Source organism: Papio anubis, chromosome 13 (assembly GCF_008728515.1).
Source record: "Papio anubis isolate 15944 chromosome 13, Panubis1.0, whole genome shotgun sequence".
Taxonomy (NCBI): Eukaryota; Metazoa; Chordata; class Mammalia; order Primates; family Cercopithecidae; genus Papio; species Papio anubis.
In genome coordinates, this window is record NC_044988.1 from 48,073,433 (window position 1) to 48,090,054 (window position 16,622).

Consider the following 16,622-nt stretch of genomic DNA (forward strand, 5'->3'; position numbering starts at 1 on the left):
ATAATACTACCAACTATTTATCCAAAATTGGCTTCATCTTAATTGAAAATCTACTCTTTCTCCAAGAGCTATTAATGGCTCTATCTGCATCTTGAAAGCATTAGGGGGCCTTGGAGGGAACCATCTTGCTGAATATAAACCACATGTTTCCTCCCCACCCCCGCCCCCAGACTCTAGGCCTCACTTAAATGGAGGCATCTACCTGTAGAAACCTACACACTGCCTCAAGGTACTTGGGGGTGGGGAGGACAGGGCTTTTCTGGCTCTCTTCTGTGATGGATGAAGTGTTAAGAAAACAGGTTTCTAAGCTCAAAGTTGCCTCATGTGATTTCTGATACCCAACAATATAGTTGAAACCACATTGTTATCCAAGACTCCCGACTTCCTCCACCCAGCATTTATTACCAAAAACCTCCACAGGACCCTGAAAAACCTCAGAATTTCACATGACAAACTATTCACACGCCAGTAAAGCCCTTCAGGGCCAGAGTGTCATGTGGATAATTGGCAAGAACTTCTTTAAAACGGATTCCATTCAATAATGTGCCTTAAAAAAAAAAAAAAAAAGCTAAACCTAAAGCTGAGCATCAAGTAATTACACTCTCAATCTTTCCAATTGCACAGTGTTTTGAAAATGTCACAAATTACAACCAAATGCTGCTAAAGCATATTTTATTGGTGGTTTTCTGGACCCCAGTAAAGGTGCTGGCCATAGAGTGAAAAGGGGAAAAAAAGATTTCATATTTTTTCTGTGGAACAAATGTAAGCAGAATATATAGACAAAATCTAGATGGCAACCATTGAAACATGTATTTAATAACCTTGGTCTTTGGTTTCTTTTTGGGTGGTGGAGGAGGAAGAGAATCAATGTATGGTCATAAAACACGAACATTGTTATGGAAAAGACTTACTAAAGCAGCAAATTTTCACAAGGCACAAACAAGTCACCCAAGGGGTGATATACCAAGAGATAAGGGTGTGACCCCTCACAAATGCATGGGGTTATTAAGGACTCATCCAACCACATGGTAAGTGGCATGGGCCTTCTCAATCCTCACTTCTGCTCCTGGCCAGGACCCATTGGGTAATAGCCTGGATGGGGATTTGTGTAGATGTTCCAACCTCTGTCACCTGGAGCCCTTGTAAACAATGGTTCAGAACCATTCACCCACTGATTCCCTCACTTGACACAACACCCTTGTAAACAATGGTTCAGAACTATTCATCCATTGATTCCCTCACTTGACACAACACCCTTGTAAACAATGGCTCAGAACCATTCATCCACTGATTCCCTCAGTTGACACACTTTGTTGTGTCATCCCCTGTGTTTGATGATGGGAATACAGATGTTGGGCATTTAAGGCAGTTTGGGAAGCCCTTCTATCACAGGTGAGTGACAGAACAAATAAACCACTTCAACTAATAGAATGTAAGTATTTGCTATAGTCTGAATGTGCCCCAAAATTGATGTGCTGAAACTCAATCCCCAATATTGTGGTATTGGGAGGTGAGGCCTTTTGGGAAATGATTGCATCATGAGGGCTCCACCTTCATGAATGGATTAGCACTGCTATACAATGGCTAGAGGGAGCCAGCCGAGGCCCTTTTTTCCTTCTGGCTTTCACCACATGAGGACACAGCAACAAGGCACCATCTTGGAAGCAGAGAACAGACCCTCACCAGACATCAAACCTGTCAGCACCTTGATCTTGAACTTCCCAGCCTCCAGAACTGTGAGAAATAAATGTCTTATTTATAAATTATTCAGTCTCAAGTATTTTTGTTATAGCAGCACAAATGAACTAAGAAAGTAGTATTCACAAAAAACACCTCGTAAGACACACATGTTGCTAACTGGTACCTATAGGTTCATCTAACTATAAATATGTTTCCTTTAGCTACATACTGATTTGTTTTAAAATCGGAATTGCAGAGGAAAATATGAAATCCAACCTCAAATGCACATGTTCCAAGAACAAAAACCCTGTCCATCTATGCATGCCTGGTTCTGAGCAGTCCAGTTGAGACTTGACTGGTGTTCATTTATTAACTCTGCTTAAGTAGGCAAGCAGTTAACAGGTACCAGAAGTTTAAGGAAAGTGAGAAAGAAAATAGGATTTTCTCAATTTTAACTTTGTTAGTAGGGAAGTCAGCCATTATATTAGTCAGTTCTTGCACTGCTATAAAGAAATGCCTGAGATTGGGTAATTTATAAAGAAAAGCAGTTGAACTGGCTCATGGTTCTACAGGATGTATGGGAAGCATGGTAGCATCTGTTTCTGGGGAGGCCTCAGGGAGTTTTACTCATGGTGGAAGGCAAAGCATGAGAAGACATCTTACACGGCAGGAGCAGGACAGAGAGAGTGAGTCAGGAGGTGGGGAGGTGCCACACGCTTTTAAACAATCCTAGGAGAACTCACTCACTATACAGTACTAAGGGGGTAAGGGGGTGCTAAACCATTAGAAATCACCCTCATTATACAATCACCTCTCACCAGGCCCCACCTCCAACACTAAGGATTACAATTTGACATGAGATTTGGTGGGGGCAGAGACCCAAACCCTGTCAGCCATGATTCAGTTTAAGCTGTGGAATATTCACTCTTCTGTAGTTTGAAGAGGACAGCCTGAGATGTGGCTATATGGACAAAGGGAGAGACAGGGGAAACTGGCAGTGAAAGAGATTAAAGAGTACTGGTGGGGTGTGGTGGAGTGCGTGCATGCAAGTGTTTGTGTGTGTGTGTGTGTGTGTGTGTGTGTGTGTGTGTGTGTGTGTGTTGAGTGGTAAGTAGTTTCCTGGGGATAAGTAGGGAGGACTTCTCTTTAAATACTACATGTAGACCTCCTCCATCCTTGCCAATCCCCAAGACAAGCAAGGAGCATTTTTCTCTCGCAGACCTCTCCCTGCACCTAGGGAAAGGTGGAAGACAAGGAACTGAACTGACAGGCAGGAGCTCTGAAGAGTCTCTCCCTATACTAAGATTCATAAACCAACAGGGCACACAAAGACAGTGTAGAGGAGAGGTGAGTCCGCCATTGGATATGCCCTATCAGAGTCCCTTATCCCCTCCACCAATGGTGGAAAGCGCTTACTGCAGTTTCATTCCTCTATCCCACTTGCTCAATGTCTGTGGTGCCTTATTTCTGGTCTTCTTGTAAACACTGGATTAAAAGGGAGAAGAATGCATTCAGTAGAGGCAAAAGTGCCCCCCAACACCCTGCCCATGGTCATACACCTGGTTGTATGGACTCCTTTGTAAAGCACCTGTGTAGTGACTGCTGTGAGAGGGTAATTGGCAAAGAAAAAGACAAACAGATCCCTGCCCCTTGGAGCTTACAGCCTGGCCATTATAGGAAGCATTAAAAGTACACAATGAATGACAAGACAGGGGAGTGCAAGGCACCCATATAGCATCCAGTCTGACACAGGGAAGGGCTCAGAATGTGATCTTTCAGCTGCTAGCTGAAAGGGTAACTGCTTGATCAAGGAAGCAGAAGGATTCTATGTAGAAGACATCGCATGTGCTAAACAAATGCCCTGAAGCAGAAAAGAAATGTAGGAAGGGACCTGAAAGAAGGCCCTGAGGCTGGAGCAGATGGGCTTAGACATCAGGACCTCCAAGGCATCAGAGGAGGCAGTCAAGGTTTGGGTTTTTATCATAATAGGATCATATGATTTGATAAAATAATGATTTTATCAAATGATTATCTGAGGAGTTTCATACACAGGAGAGGTCAGATCAGATGGCCATGTTTAGAAGACTGCTCTGCTCCCTTTCTGTGGAAAATGGGTAAGAGCTGACAAGACTGGATATATGCTCAGGTGTGTGCCCAGGTATAGACATGCAGAAAACAGGATTACGGCTTTGCCAGGAGGAAATAGCAAAAGGGCTGAAGAGAGAGGGAGTCTTGGCTATCAGTAGCAGATGGGCTCCAAAGATAGGCCATGGAGTAGACTCCGTGGCAGGGGGGACAGACACAGGAGGGGCTGGTGGTAAGAGGGAGGGTTGAGATGTCAATGGACTGGAGGTCCCAACAGGGCCAAGGACTAGCATGGTGGGAGGAGATAAGAGGACAAGCCCAGAGGACAGGATGCCAATGTGCACAAAGGCTTCAGAAGTGGGGCCATTTCGGGGTATGATAACATTCAGAATATTAATCAGTTTTTGTACTGCTGACAAAAGGTGGCTTGACCAAAAGTAGCCATGGGTGAGTGTTAGAGGAGGAAGCTAAAGAAAATAAAAGGGCAGAGCTCAGACTGCTGAAGAGGCCCATGCCAATCCAGTCCTCAGTTCCTGGAAGACTCAGAGAAACTCAACTAGGCACAGGGTCCTCCAGGATGACAGAATTAGAGGCCCTTCTAGGAGCTCACATCCCTCCAACCTCACTACCTCCACCACCATCTTCACCCTAAATGCTTGGCTTGACTAAAGAAAAGTGGCCCCCCCCTCTTCACAGCATTGAGAGGTCTGTGAACTGTTTAGCATGTCCTCCTAGGGCAAAGGTGGGTATCATAAGCATGAGTTATTGATGACAAACCTGGTCTCCAGTCTCATGGTCTCAGTCTTTGCAGCTGAGCTCCATAGAGTGGCTGTCTGCTAGCACAACACATATGACCACATATCCTGTCTCTCCGCTAGGCCAGAAAGTCAAGGGCAGGCCATTATGCTTCCTTCAGTTTCTAGGACCACACCTCGTAGGTAATATCAATAGATACTCAATAAAGAAAGAAGCAATCCTGTTTATATAAAGTTCAAAACTGGCAAAACTAATTTAAGGTAAGGTATTAAAGGTTAAAATAATGGTTACATTCTCGTTGGGGAGGGTGACAGAAATGGGGTAGTAATGTTATATTTCTTGATCTGGGTACTGTTTACATGGATTTGTTCAGTGCAAATTTATTGATCTGTATAATTATAAATTGTATACTTTTCCATATGCATGTTACATTTTGATATATTTTTTAAACACGTGAATGATATATTTTTTAAACACGTGAATGAATCAATCATTTTATCAGTGGTAGAAACTAACTTAGCTTGAACTTGAAATGCTTCCCTCAATATAGGATTCAAACTGCAAGCTAAGGCAGGGGTTGGCAGATATTCTGCATAAGAGCCAGGTATTAAGTGTCTTATGCCTCACAGAATGTGGTGTCTCTGTCAACAACTACTCAACTTTGCTACTATAGTGCAAAAAGTAGCCATTGATACTGTGTAAGTGAATGAATATGGCTGTGTTCTAATAAAACATGAACACTGAATTTTGAATTTTATATCATTTTCACAGTCCTCAAATGATAGCCTTTTGATTTGTTTTTCAATTATTAAAAAAAAAATGTTTAACCTTTCTTAGCTCTCCAGCTATACAAAAACAGGCTGCTGGCCAGATCTGGTCCGTAGGAAGTAGTCTGCCAACTCTTGCACTAAGTGACTTTGCACATTAAACACGTTTCCTGGCCCGCACACAGGCTCAGCCTGTCCTTCCCCCAATCTTCCCTTCTGTGCTCTCCCACCTTTATAAGTAGGCAAATACTCCATCTTGTTGCTATATGGATATTTATTGTCCCGAGGTTTGATGGGGTCCACTCGACAGACAGTGTAGGGATTGTAATCTTTCTTATATGTCGTGAGCAAATCCATATTCTCTTCACTTGGGACGAACTGGTCATACTGGTGGGCCTTCACTGGTGCCACTTTATGAGGCCCAAAATCTCTCCTGTAAGGAAGCAAGTGCATGCTGTTGGGGTCCTTGGCTTGCAATAAGGCTTATGTTTTCTGCTCAACCCAACTCTATAAACATTTTTTGAGAAGTCATGTTCTACTCTACCTGCCTTCCCCGCTCCCCTGAACTGTTTCTCCCCTATTTCCCACCTTCGGGAAGGGTACCATCAATTATGTCTCACCCAACTCAGACACCTGTACACATCTTTGACCTCCTTTCCTCACGGCCCCAGAGCCTATCATTCACCAATGCCCCTCCACCCTATTGGTTTTTCTTTCCCCTTGGTCCAGACCCTGACCATTTCTCACTTGGATCAGGTAACAGCCTGCCACCTGAGCTTCCTCCTTCATCCCTACCACTTCTATTCAATCCCCATAATGTGGCCAGAATAAACTCTCTAAATAGAAATCAGATGGCTTTCCCCAGTTTAAAACTCTTCCAGGCAAAATTCAACTTCCTAGCATAATTTATAAGCCTTTGTGGACCTGGCTCCTGCCTTATGCACCCTTGTCTCTCACTATCCCCACCCCACCTGAGCACCCTGCACTCCAACCACAATGTCACTACTTCTACTCCTGCGCTCTCCACCTTCCTTCCACCCAACCCCTTCATTGTGGAGCTAACTTCCTTTCAGGTACCTCCGCCACCTTCTCTGTGTTCCCAAAAGCTTCTCCTGCTAATGTTTATCTCCTTCTTCTGCTTAGCCTACAGAAAACCCAGAAGAGGAAAATAGCGAAATAACTGGAGACCCTAAGTCCTTCATTTCTCTGCTATCTGGTGTCAGCGCCCCCATTATTTCAGGGAGTACCAAAACAACAGGATCGAAAAAGTATAATGGTCTTCGCTAAACAGGAAGCAGTCCCTCCCCAAAGTATCCCAGATAAAAAGGCCCAGATGCTCACTGCAATGCCCACCAGGAACCGCCCTAAGGAGCCAGGGCTTAGCTCAGACTTGTGTTGCCCTCCAGGGCACTCGCAACTTCCCACCTCTCAATGCTAACATTTCCCTCTGAAGGGTGTCTGCTTCACACAACGAACTGTTTTTGCCTGGAACCCATTTATTCAACCGGACAAAGGGAGGTTAGATTTTCCCTGATGGTGCTTGCCAGAACAGCCCTGTCAAGGGAAGGGGAAGGTTTCCGGACAGGAAAACATTAGGCCCAAACACCAATAAAACCCACTTCCCGGCCAAAATCTGGAGCAGCATTACTGAGCCATGCTTGACTAGCAAAGGTAACACGCTCCACTGTAACCTGTCTTGCGTGAATTATACACATGATTGTCAGTAAACCCGAACCGGGTCCTGAAAATGCTTGGTGGGATGGGAGGAGGAAGTTAGGAAGCAGGAGAATTAGTCTCTCTAGGGCTCTGAGGAGGAAATGGGAGATGCTTCAGTTGAACTCCCCTAACACCCTCTGGGTAGATTTAAAAATATATCTTAGCAGCAGTTATAGGACATTCAGCCTGGACTTCCTTCGTAGGGGCCCTGTTGTTAGCCTGAAGTGTCTGGAAGCTGACTGTGTATATCGGGGCTTATGGAGGGAATGGACTGAACAAGAAGCCAAGGGTCAGCTCCTATTTCTACTGTTCTCAATGAACAAGTACTACACCCTGGTGTCTATTCAGCACTAAACCAATTTTAACAGGGAACTAAGAGGGTAAGTCCTTAAGGCTACAAAGACAAATGGAAATGCCCAGAAAACTCCATCTGAAAACCAGCTGAGTGGAAAGGGACTCTTGGTCAGAGAGTGTACATTCTAAAGGGAGTGCTCCCAAGGGAAGTTGAGCTCTCCTCACTCCCAGAAGGGATGGACAGATTTCAAGGCAGCCTGAGACTACACATTCCTAAACCCTTATAAAAGCCTGTGTTCAGTGATGGCTACCTAAGCCTGCACCCTATTCATTTCCAGGGAGTATCAGGAGGTACCAAGGGCAAGCAATGAGGAACAAAGCTGGGTGCCTATGGGTGCCTGAGCTGCTGCACTGAGCCCACCCAACCTCAAAGCACCTAGGAATGCTTTCCAGCTGTAAGCCTGCCACTCTCGGGGACCCTGCACCCAGAGTTGATGGCAGCCTCTTCTTCAGTTACTCTGACCAAGAGGACCAGCTTCCTCTCAGGGATGCCACAAAAACCTCCCTCTTGAAAACTAAAGCACTTTTACTGCCCATCTCCCACGGCTTCTACTGGAAAAGAACAGACAAAAGCCCACAACCAAATTCACCAGTTCACAGACCATTCTGAAATTGGTTTCCCAAAGACAAAAGCCAATCATCTTTTCCAGTAGAAAACTTAAGTTCCTTTCTAAGTATTCCTCTATGGTTTAATTTATTGATCAGCTATAACTAAGGCAAATGACTACGGGGGGGGTGGGGGGAGGCAGTATCTACTTCTTAAGAGAAGAAAAATTTTAAAGTTTGACTTTTTTATAACCTACCTAAACATAGTTACTGTGGCTTAGGAGTGAATTTAATCAGAATTTATGTGTTTCCTCATTATGTTTTTATGTTGAGAACATTCACTGAAACCTGTCATTAACCACAACATAACTGCATGTCCCCAATCACACATAATCTTATAGCTTTTAAATTCACGTAAAAGAAAAGTCTATATTTTAGTCTTCCCAGAATTGCTCAAACTAACTAGCTTTTCTTTTTAAGAACACTGGATCTCCCCTCTCTTTCTGTGGTACATTTCCCAGTCTCTGTGCACATGTGACGTGAACCAAGAAAAAGAAACTGGTGAGAGAAGTAAGTTTCTTTTTGGTAAGTAGCTATAAAAGTTATAGAGTAGGGAAGGCCAAGAGTTAAACTCAGAGTTAAGTGAAAGGTTGGAGTGGTCCTGCTGGGGAAGTCATAACAACTTGACTTCAAATCATTTGGCAAAGCTGAAGAAAGGTGTTTGACAAGACTCCGACAAAAGGAAAGAGGAAATAACCTAACAGTGAGCTAGGGTCCCGAGCCTGCAGTGGGAAATGAAGATTTTCACCATGACAAAAGGGCCATGCATCACATTTTTTAAACCTGTTTTTAATGTTTATTTATGCAAACTTCAAGATTTGTTAGTGTATCCAAGTAATCAATTATATTAAAATGGAATCCATCTTAAAAGGAGTTCCTCCTCTTGGCCAAAGCCAACCTCTCTCACCCCTGCCCTCTTTCTCGGGAACCTCATCTATAGACCATCTCCTAGGCCATGCTTTTCTCTCTTCCTCCCTACTGCCTCCTTTCTCCACTGAGTGTTATCTCCCATCTTTAAAGGTAAAGAGCAAAATAAGACACAATCCTCACTGGGCTCCATTCTCCTTCGGTTTTCCCTTCTCTCTTCCGGAAAGTGTTGTCTATAAGTACAGACTTGCCTTCCTTTCCTCATGTCCCACCCATCAAATCTGATTCCCCTCACTCCTGGATACTCCAAGCATCACTTGTTTTCCAGACCCAACCGCTGCTTCTCATCCTTATCCCACTGTGCTTGTTCAAAGCTTCCATCCTCTCACTCAGTTTTTCAATTCTCTCTCCCTTGACTTCTGCGATACCACTCCTCATGATCTTTTCTCCACCTCCTCTATGGGGTTCTGCTCTTTGTCAGTTGATTTGACTTTGTCACTTCTACAGGTAATTCTCAAACTTCCCAATGTCAAAAGGCACTCTTCTAGAGAAACTATTCTCCCATCCTAGGCAGCTTGGGGAGTCCATCCCAATGTGCTGCAAAAGATCCTTGGCTGAATCACAGGGCTTGATTCATGCCCCTGGTCCTTATGGGACACAGAGTCTGCCTTACCTTCACTATAACAGATGGGATTCCAAGCCCATGCACTCCAGCATCCAAGTTACATAGCACCTGTCTTCTCCTCTGCTCTCTAGGCCCCTCAACTCCCACTAAGGCTGAGGCAAATATCTGTTACCACTTCATATAAACTCTAGCCAAACTATTTCAAATGACTTTAAAGCTCTAAAAAGGTGGATTCTGGGAACAGCCAACAGGTGGAAGCAGAAAATGGCACTGTTTGAGGCTTCATTGCTTAATTTTCCATTAACTATTTAAGATTCAAAGCTTCTAGCCTAAAGGTCAGCTCCACTCTGTGCCAGGCAGGGCAACTAAAAGGCAGATCTCTATTGATTATCTTTTCTTGACTACAAAACCAGAGGGCCGGCTGGGCATGGTGGCTCATGCCTGTAATCCCAGCACTTTGGGAGACCAAGGCAGGCGCATCACCTGAGGTCAGGAGTATAAGACCAGCCTGACCAACATGGAGAAGCTCTATCTCTACTAAAAATACAAAATTAGCCAGACGTGGTGGCACACACCTGTAATTCCAGCTACTTAGGAGGCTGAGGCAGGAGAATCGCTTGAACCCAGGAGGCGGAGGTTGCGGTGAGCCCAGATGGTGCCACTGCATTCCAGCCTGGGCAATAAGAGTGAAAATCCATCTCATAAAAAAAAAAAAAAAAGAGGACCAAGTTTGAGGCAACCACAGTTGCTGGAAAATGGTAAAGAAACCTGGAAATGAGAGAGCCAAAGACAGGAAGCCCTAAATTCTGTACATAAACTGGGCCCAAATCTCTGCATGACCTCACATATATGGGGTAGATTTCAAGCTAAAGAACTGAAGTGAGATTTGAGCTGCCAGCCAAGACACAGAATTTGCATTGTAAATCAAATCAGGTTACCTGACTGCCAAAGATAAAAACACTTTTTAGAGCAATGCATACAAGTATCTAAGGTGCCCACAACATAACAACATTCTCACTGTACAAAAATCAACCCAAAATCTGACCCATGCTCAAAAAAAAAAAAAAAAAAAAAAGATAATTATGGAGACCAACTCCAAGCAGACCAGACATTGGAATTAGCTGACACGGGTTTTAAAGTAGCTTTTTAAACCATGCTCAATAAGGAAAGCAAAGTAAGGCCATAATGAATTAAAAGATAGGAAATCAGGTAAAATAAATAGAAACTAGATAAAAACAGAATCAAATGCAAATTCTAAAACTGCAAAATACGTGAAGTAGAACATTCATTGGATGGGCTTAAATCACAAAATGGAGATAAGGGAGAAAAAGTTGGTGAAGTTTAAACTAGATTAATAGAAACTATCCAATCTGAAGAACAGAGGAGGGGAAGAAAAGACTGGGGAAAAGAAATGAATAGATCATCCATGAAGGAAAAATTACTTGAAGAAATAATGGCCAAAATGTCTACAAATTTAATCAGAAATACAGTATAGACAATTCAAAGGCTCTGAGATTGCCCAAGCAAGTCCAGTGCCGAGAACTCTATCTGCATTGTGTTCACACTAATTCTCAGGCCCAGGCTATGGAGGCTAAGTATATGCCCAGTGGTACAGCTCTGAGTAGGAGAGTCAAGTATCTATTTGAACAAAAATATATATATATACAAAATTCAATGGGTAGTGCAAGACTCAAGCCTGCTACTAACTCTCTTGTTTCTTTCCTGACCTTTGGAGAGGATACCAAATGCCCTTTCTCTCTTAGCTCTTCCCTCCCTTACTCTCCTTGGTTTACCAAGCAGTCTTGTCAATAAGTGATAGAGTTGAGGCTACCAATTCCCCACCCTCTGCCTTTCAGCCACACCCATTGAGTCTGAACTCAATTCTATCTCCTCACTCTGTGCCTCCATTCCACTCTACCCATGGTCCCACTCTCTTTAGGATAAAGGTCCAACACCATTGAAGACTCACCTCTTTCTTCCGATGCTGTTCATTTTGCCCATCTTTAGGGAGCTGGCTTAGCTAACAGAATGTCTCAAATTGGGGTCCCAGTGTTTTACATGTCACCATGCTGATGGGGAAATGAGGCTTGAAGTGCAAACCTCTTATTCATAAATTGATCTCAGGTCTATCTGAACTAAAGGCAGATTCTACACCAGAGAATTACCAAGGGCTGCAAGAAAGTTTCACACTAAAAAATGCCTGGAAATCACAAGCATTCCCCTCATGGCACCTGCTGTAAATCCCCAAGATTTATGGTCAGTAAGAGTTGTGTGCAGCTGTAATCATGCCTCACGCTGGGATGATAACCTTTCCAGAAACCAGGTGTTTTTTTGTGTGTGTGTCTGGGCTTAATCACCAAACTCAGCAAAGCCCTGGACCACGTGACTTTTTCGTTCAGCAGGTGGGAGCCTCACGTCCAACCTCAGAAACTAAGCAAGGTCAATGTTTAGATAAAGAAGTGGGTGGGATGTTCCAGTAATAAGAGTTCTAAGAGCAGAGGGGTGACGACAATCCGTGCAGACACAGGGGTGTGCAGACACGGGGCTGCCGCATCCCTTCCCCTGTAAGCCTCCAGGGGAACACCAGATGGTAGCTCCCTACATTTCCTGACAGTGGCATAATTTTGTTCTCAATCTACGAAAAATAGTGCCCGTCATGGCAGGCACAGGGTTGAGAAATAATGAAATTGTGGTAGAGAAGAGAACACAGATGTCTTCTACTCATTTCCCCCTTACTTCTCTTTTTAGGGTAGGAAATAAAAAGAGATTCATATCTGCTCTTTTTCCTCCCTGTGTATAACCTTGATCCTGCCACTTTTTCTTTTTAAGGCCCTTATGTTCATTAACAGCTTATTTTGGAAATTCTTGCACAGTCTGCTTTCCCCTACTTTAGCCACACTTGAGGTACATGATATTCATTGTTACTCTGACTCCGGGAGAGGCAGAGGGGCCTTCTGGGTGATATGTTTATTGTTGTAAGTGACACAAGGCAAGGATAATTTAGGACAGGTCAGAGGGTAAGTTTTTGTTTAGCGAAGCACCATCAGGAGGAGGGAGGCTATCTGGAGTTGCATCTGGGGGCCTCAGAGCTAGGTGCTGGGGCAGGGCTTCCGCCCTAGACCAAGGGTTTGTCCTCATTCTCCTAAGCTTTGGGCAGCTAACAAAGCAACCTGCACCAACCAACCTTCAAATCATCCCTGTCTATACTTTCAGAATAAGAACTATATCAATGTCTGAAGCCAACGAGACATCTCACAAAGTGTTCTTCATTTCCTGCAAACTGGATATAAAGAGATAAAAAGATCCACCGCTGGAGATCGAACAAGATATTTGCAAGCCACCCCTCAGTACTACTCTTATCCTTTCCTACTGATTACATGTCCCTTATACAGGTGCCTAGGACTCTTACTCGTTGTTGACCAGGGCTTCCTAAAACAAAAGCAATGCTCAGAAATGGTTCACACTTCTTATTATGGTCTTCAGATTCTCAGAGACAAAGAATACTGTTTTCCTGGCAAAATGAAGCCCAAACTTGAGTGTTCATATTGTTTAATAAATCATAGGTTGAAAAAACAGCTGCATAAACTACAATGTTTTAATACATCAGGACCCAGAAACATTCTGTTTAAACCAAATCATTTAAGATGATTTGGAACACTCTGTTTAACCAGAGTGTTCCAAAACAGAAACACTGTTTAAACCAAATCATTTAAGATAAATGGTTAGAATAAACATAATCATCTGGCCTTAGCAATAAAACAAAACCTTATCTCTACAAAAAGTTTAAGAAATAGTTGGGCATAGTGGCCCATGCCTGTAGTTCCAGCTACTATGAGACTGAGCGGGGAGGATCACTTGAGCCCAGAAATTCAAGGCTGCACTGAGCGATGCACACCATTGCACTCCAGCCATGGCTACAGAAGGAAACCTTGTTTAAAAAAATATATTTTTAAAAAGTGGCCTGATTCAACTCAAGCATCAGACAAGGCCCTCAACTCCCTCTCATTCTCAAGCCCCTGTCCAGTGGTTTCCACTAAGCTCAGGAATCCTTTGGCTCCATTTCTCCCATTGTGGGTGCTCCTACCCCATTACCCAGACATGGACTTCCTGTGGATTTAGAAGATGGCAGTGTTGTGTAGAGAAGAGTACCTCCAACTCACAGTCTCAAGAGATGTTTCCAGTCCTATTCTGGAGCAAACCTGAAGGCAGAATGAATTAGAATGGTTCTGCTTCACCTAAACCATCTGGGACATTTACTAGCACAAAATTATGAACCAAAGGGGAACAATAGGAAGAAAAGTCACCAAGTCTGAGGCACTGATGTGCAAGCACTGTGCTGGAACAGTCAACATTCACCATCATCTCCACCTCACAACAACCCTGCCCTTTACAGGGATGAAGAACAGGGAAGGCAGAGAACACATCAATCTTTCAGGGCTCAGCTGAGGACAAAACTATACAATCTGAGACTTCCCAACTGCACTCAAAGATGTTTCTGCTCTACTAGATCACCAGTCACAGGTCACTCACTGAGTTGTCCACAGCAGAATCTGCAAGAGCCTTGCCTGTAGAACAACCCTGAACTGACAACTTTTCTGCACCCCCTCAGTACAAACACCTCTGCAACACTAATATACTGAACTGTGTGGCTCAGCCTCCACACAGAACTAGAGCTAAACAACCTTAGTTTGGGAGTCAATAATAATTTAAAAGGAAAACATTATTTGTTCACATTTCTTGAAGAACATTCAGGAGAACCCCAATTCAAAATTTACAGCATAATCTTAAGGGGAAAAAAAGCTTACTTTTTCTCTATTGCCAAGTTCTCTTTCACCACCGCCACCACCACCTGCCACCTACCCAAGCTGGCCTGGAGCTTTTCATGTAACAAAGCCCAAAACTTGCTTTTCAGCAACATCCCCCACTCTTTCCATCCCTTAAATATTTTTCTTAACCTCCAATCCTTTATTATATAAATTAATCCAGCCTTTCCCCACCCTTTACTTCAGCAAGCAAGAATCCTTTCTCTTTAACAGAAAATTTGGAAAAAACTGAGAAGGCTCATAAATGCAGGATTTTCTCTCAGAGACATAGTACATTAAGGCATTAATATTACATGTTGATACTGCATATTAATACATTAGCACTACACATTAATATTATACGTTAGCACAGCATGTTACTACATTAGTGTTGTATGTACCTGCATACATTAACACTGTTTGCCCTCACCTTGATGTAGTCAGGCCTTCCATTGGTATAGACCCTTTCTGGTACTCCCGCCTTGGCTTGAAGGACTCTCTGGGCAGGTAAGAGTGATAGCAAGGGTAGTTCTCGGTATATTCGGAGAGCAGACATGGTTTCTCTGTTTTATCATAAATCTTGGTAGGGAGATGTGGACAGTGATGCCGCCTATAAAAGACACAGAGTTAGGTTGATTACCTTCTTGGGAGAAATAAATTCAATTTGATAAGAGTACTTCTGCCAAATGTGACTCAGACTGCAAAATCATATGACTGCCAACACTGAAGACCAGAATTCAACCCTTACTTTTTTCCACTAAACTACGTGAAGTGGCCAGAATATAAAGGTGGTCTGTAACTACAATTGGTTAATAAAAATTCCTTGGATCACAGAATTACACACAAGCTGTTACAGATGCCACATTGCTTGTGTAAGCATGGAAATAATTCCATACTATAACAGAGAAATGGCTGTGTCCCCAAGCTCTCCGAGTGCCACCCAGCTGCCTCAGGTCCTCCCCTGAGGTCTCCCAACAGCCCAGGAATTCAGGGCTTACTACTGACCCAACAGGGTGCTCTAAGGCTCTCCAATAGGGCCAGCCAGTGTCTTTTCTAACTGGTTGACTCCTGAGTCAACTCAGAATATCATCAGTGTACACAAATGACATCATTTAAAGCAAAACCACCTTAGTTCTGAGTCCACCAAACACCACCGACTATGTGAAACCACTTTCACATCGAAAGTCTCCCTCATTCATTCTTTCAGGTCTCACCTCAGTTATTACAGCCTTAGAAAGACTTTCCCCAATCATCTTATACCCAGGAACCACCCCGCCGTTGCATCCTGTCTCCCCACCAATCTTCCCTGCGTGTGCACATATTTTCTCCCATCACCCTGCGTGTGCCTGTCCCATCACTTACAGCTACCTGTGATTGGCATGTCTGTTGGCGAGTTTGTTTATTGTCTCATCTGTCACGCTCAGGGCCTTTATCAACCTTGTTCACTGCTACACTGTACATGTACATTGTACATTTTTCAACCTTGTCCACGGTTCATTGTACATGATGTACATCTCTATGTATCATATCCTGAATTTTTCTTTCAGTAAATATTTACTGTATACTAGCACATTCAGTAAATATTTATTGAATGAAAGACTGTGTGCATAAGTGAATGATTAAATAAACTTTATGCCTAGGGATGAATTGAACAAATGATAAATAGATAGTATTTAGCAGTTATAATTTATAGTGAGTTTTTCCATTTTACATGCTTGGTAGTAAATGAAACTTACTTACTTACCACTTACAGCTGGACTGAGGCAGCTGTTAAAGCTGTCAAAAACTAAGTGAAGGCAGTTAATCAATTTTGTATATGCCCACATACAATCTTCACAATCCAGCTGGGATCCCTCTCATCATCAGGCACCAGCACATCAGCAAAAACTCCATGCTGGTGTTTTCCAACTTAGCTACCTTCAGGAATGGCATAGAATTGTTTTCCCATTTTCACACTGGACTGATTTTTAATCACAGAAACTAAAATGCAATACTTTGGGGCAGTACATGGGGGAAGGGAGATAAAATCAGAGAAAGAAACCAAGAACTCCCCACTGCTCTAATGTAAAGCTATTTTCCAGGCAACAGCTGGCATGCTGCTCCTGTTAGTAAGTTCAACCTTTTATATAAATATTACTGCCACCACTGTTGTTACTATGTACCTCTCTTCAATCTACTCCCCAGAGAAAAATCATCAACACCTGTACTGTTCATATGGCTAGAATTGCATATTAACAAGTACCATTAGAGATATCCCTACTTATTTTCTTCTCACCTATAGATTTGTTATCAGAAATGCCTTAAGATGGCATGAAATTGCCTCATTTACTTTTTATTTGTATTGTAAAAGCAGTATTGATTCAT

At 43.1% G+C, this 16,622-nt stretch overlaps 1 protein-coding gene across 5 annotated transcripts in view; it reads right to left on the bottom strand.

The window, feature by feature from the left end:
* The window catches only part of SAXO1 (stabilizer of axonemal microtubules 1), a 120,834-nt gene that overhangs the window by 7,886 nt on the left and 96,326 nt on the right, over window positions 1-16,622 (bottom strand). For 4 of the 5 annotated variants that reach the window (XM_009188709.2, XM_003911680.4, XM_031654271.1 and 1 more), the window contains exons 2-3: window positions 14,689-14,868; window positions 5,519-5,721 (exon numbers count right to left, since the gene is read on the bottom strand). In XM_009188709.2, coding sequence (XP_009186973.1) covers window positions 5,519-5,721; window positions 14,689-14,711 — 226 coding nt within the window. In that variant the 5' untranslated portion in view covers window positions 14,712-14,868. The remainder of the gene's footprint in view (window positions 1-5,518; window positions 5,722-14,688; window positions 14,869-16,622) is intronic. The other variant, XM_009188710.4, reaches the window with a different exon arrangement.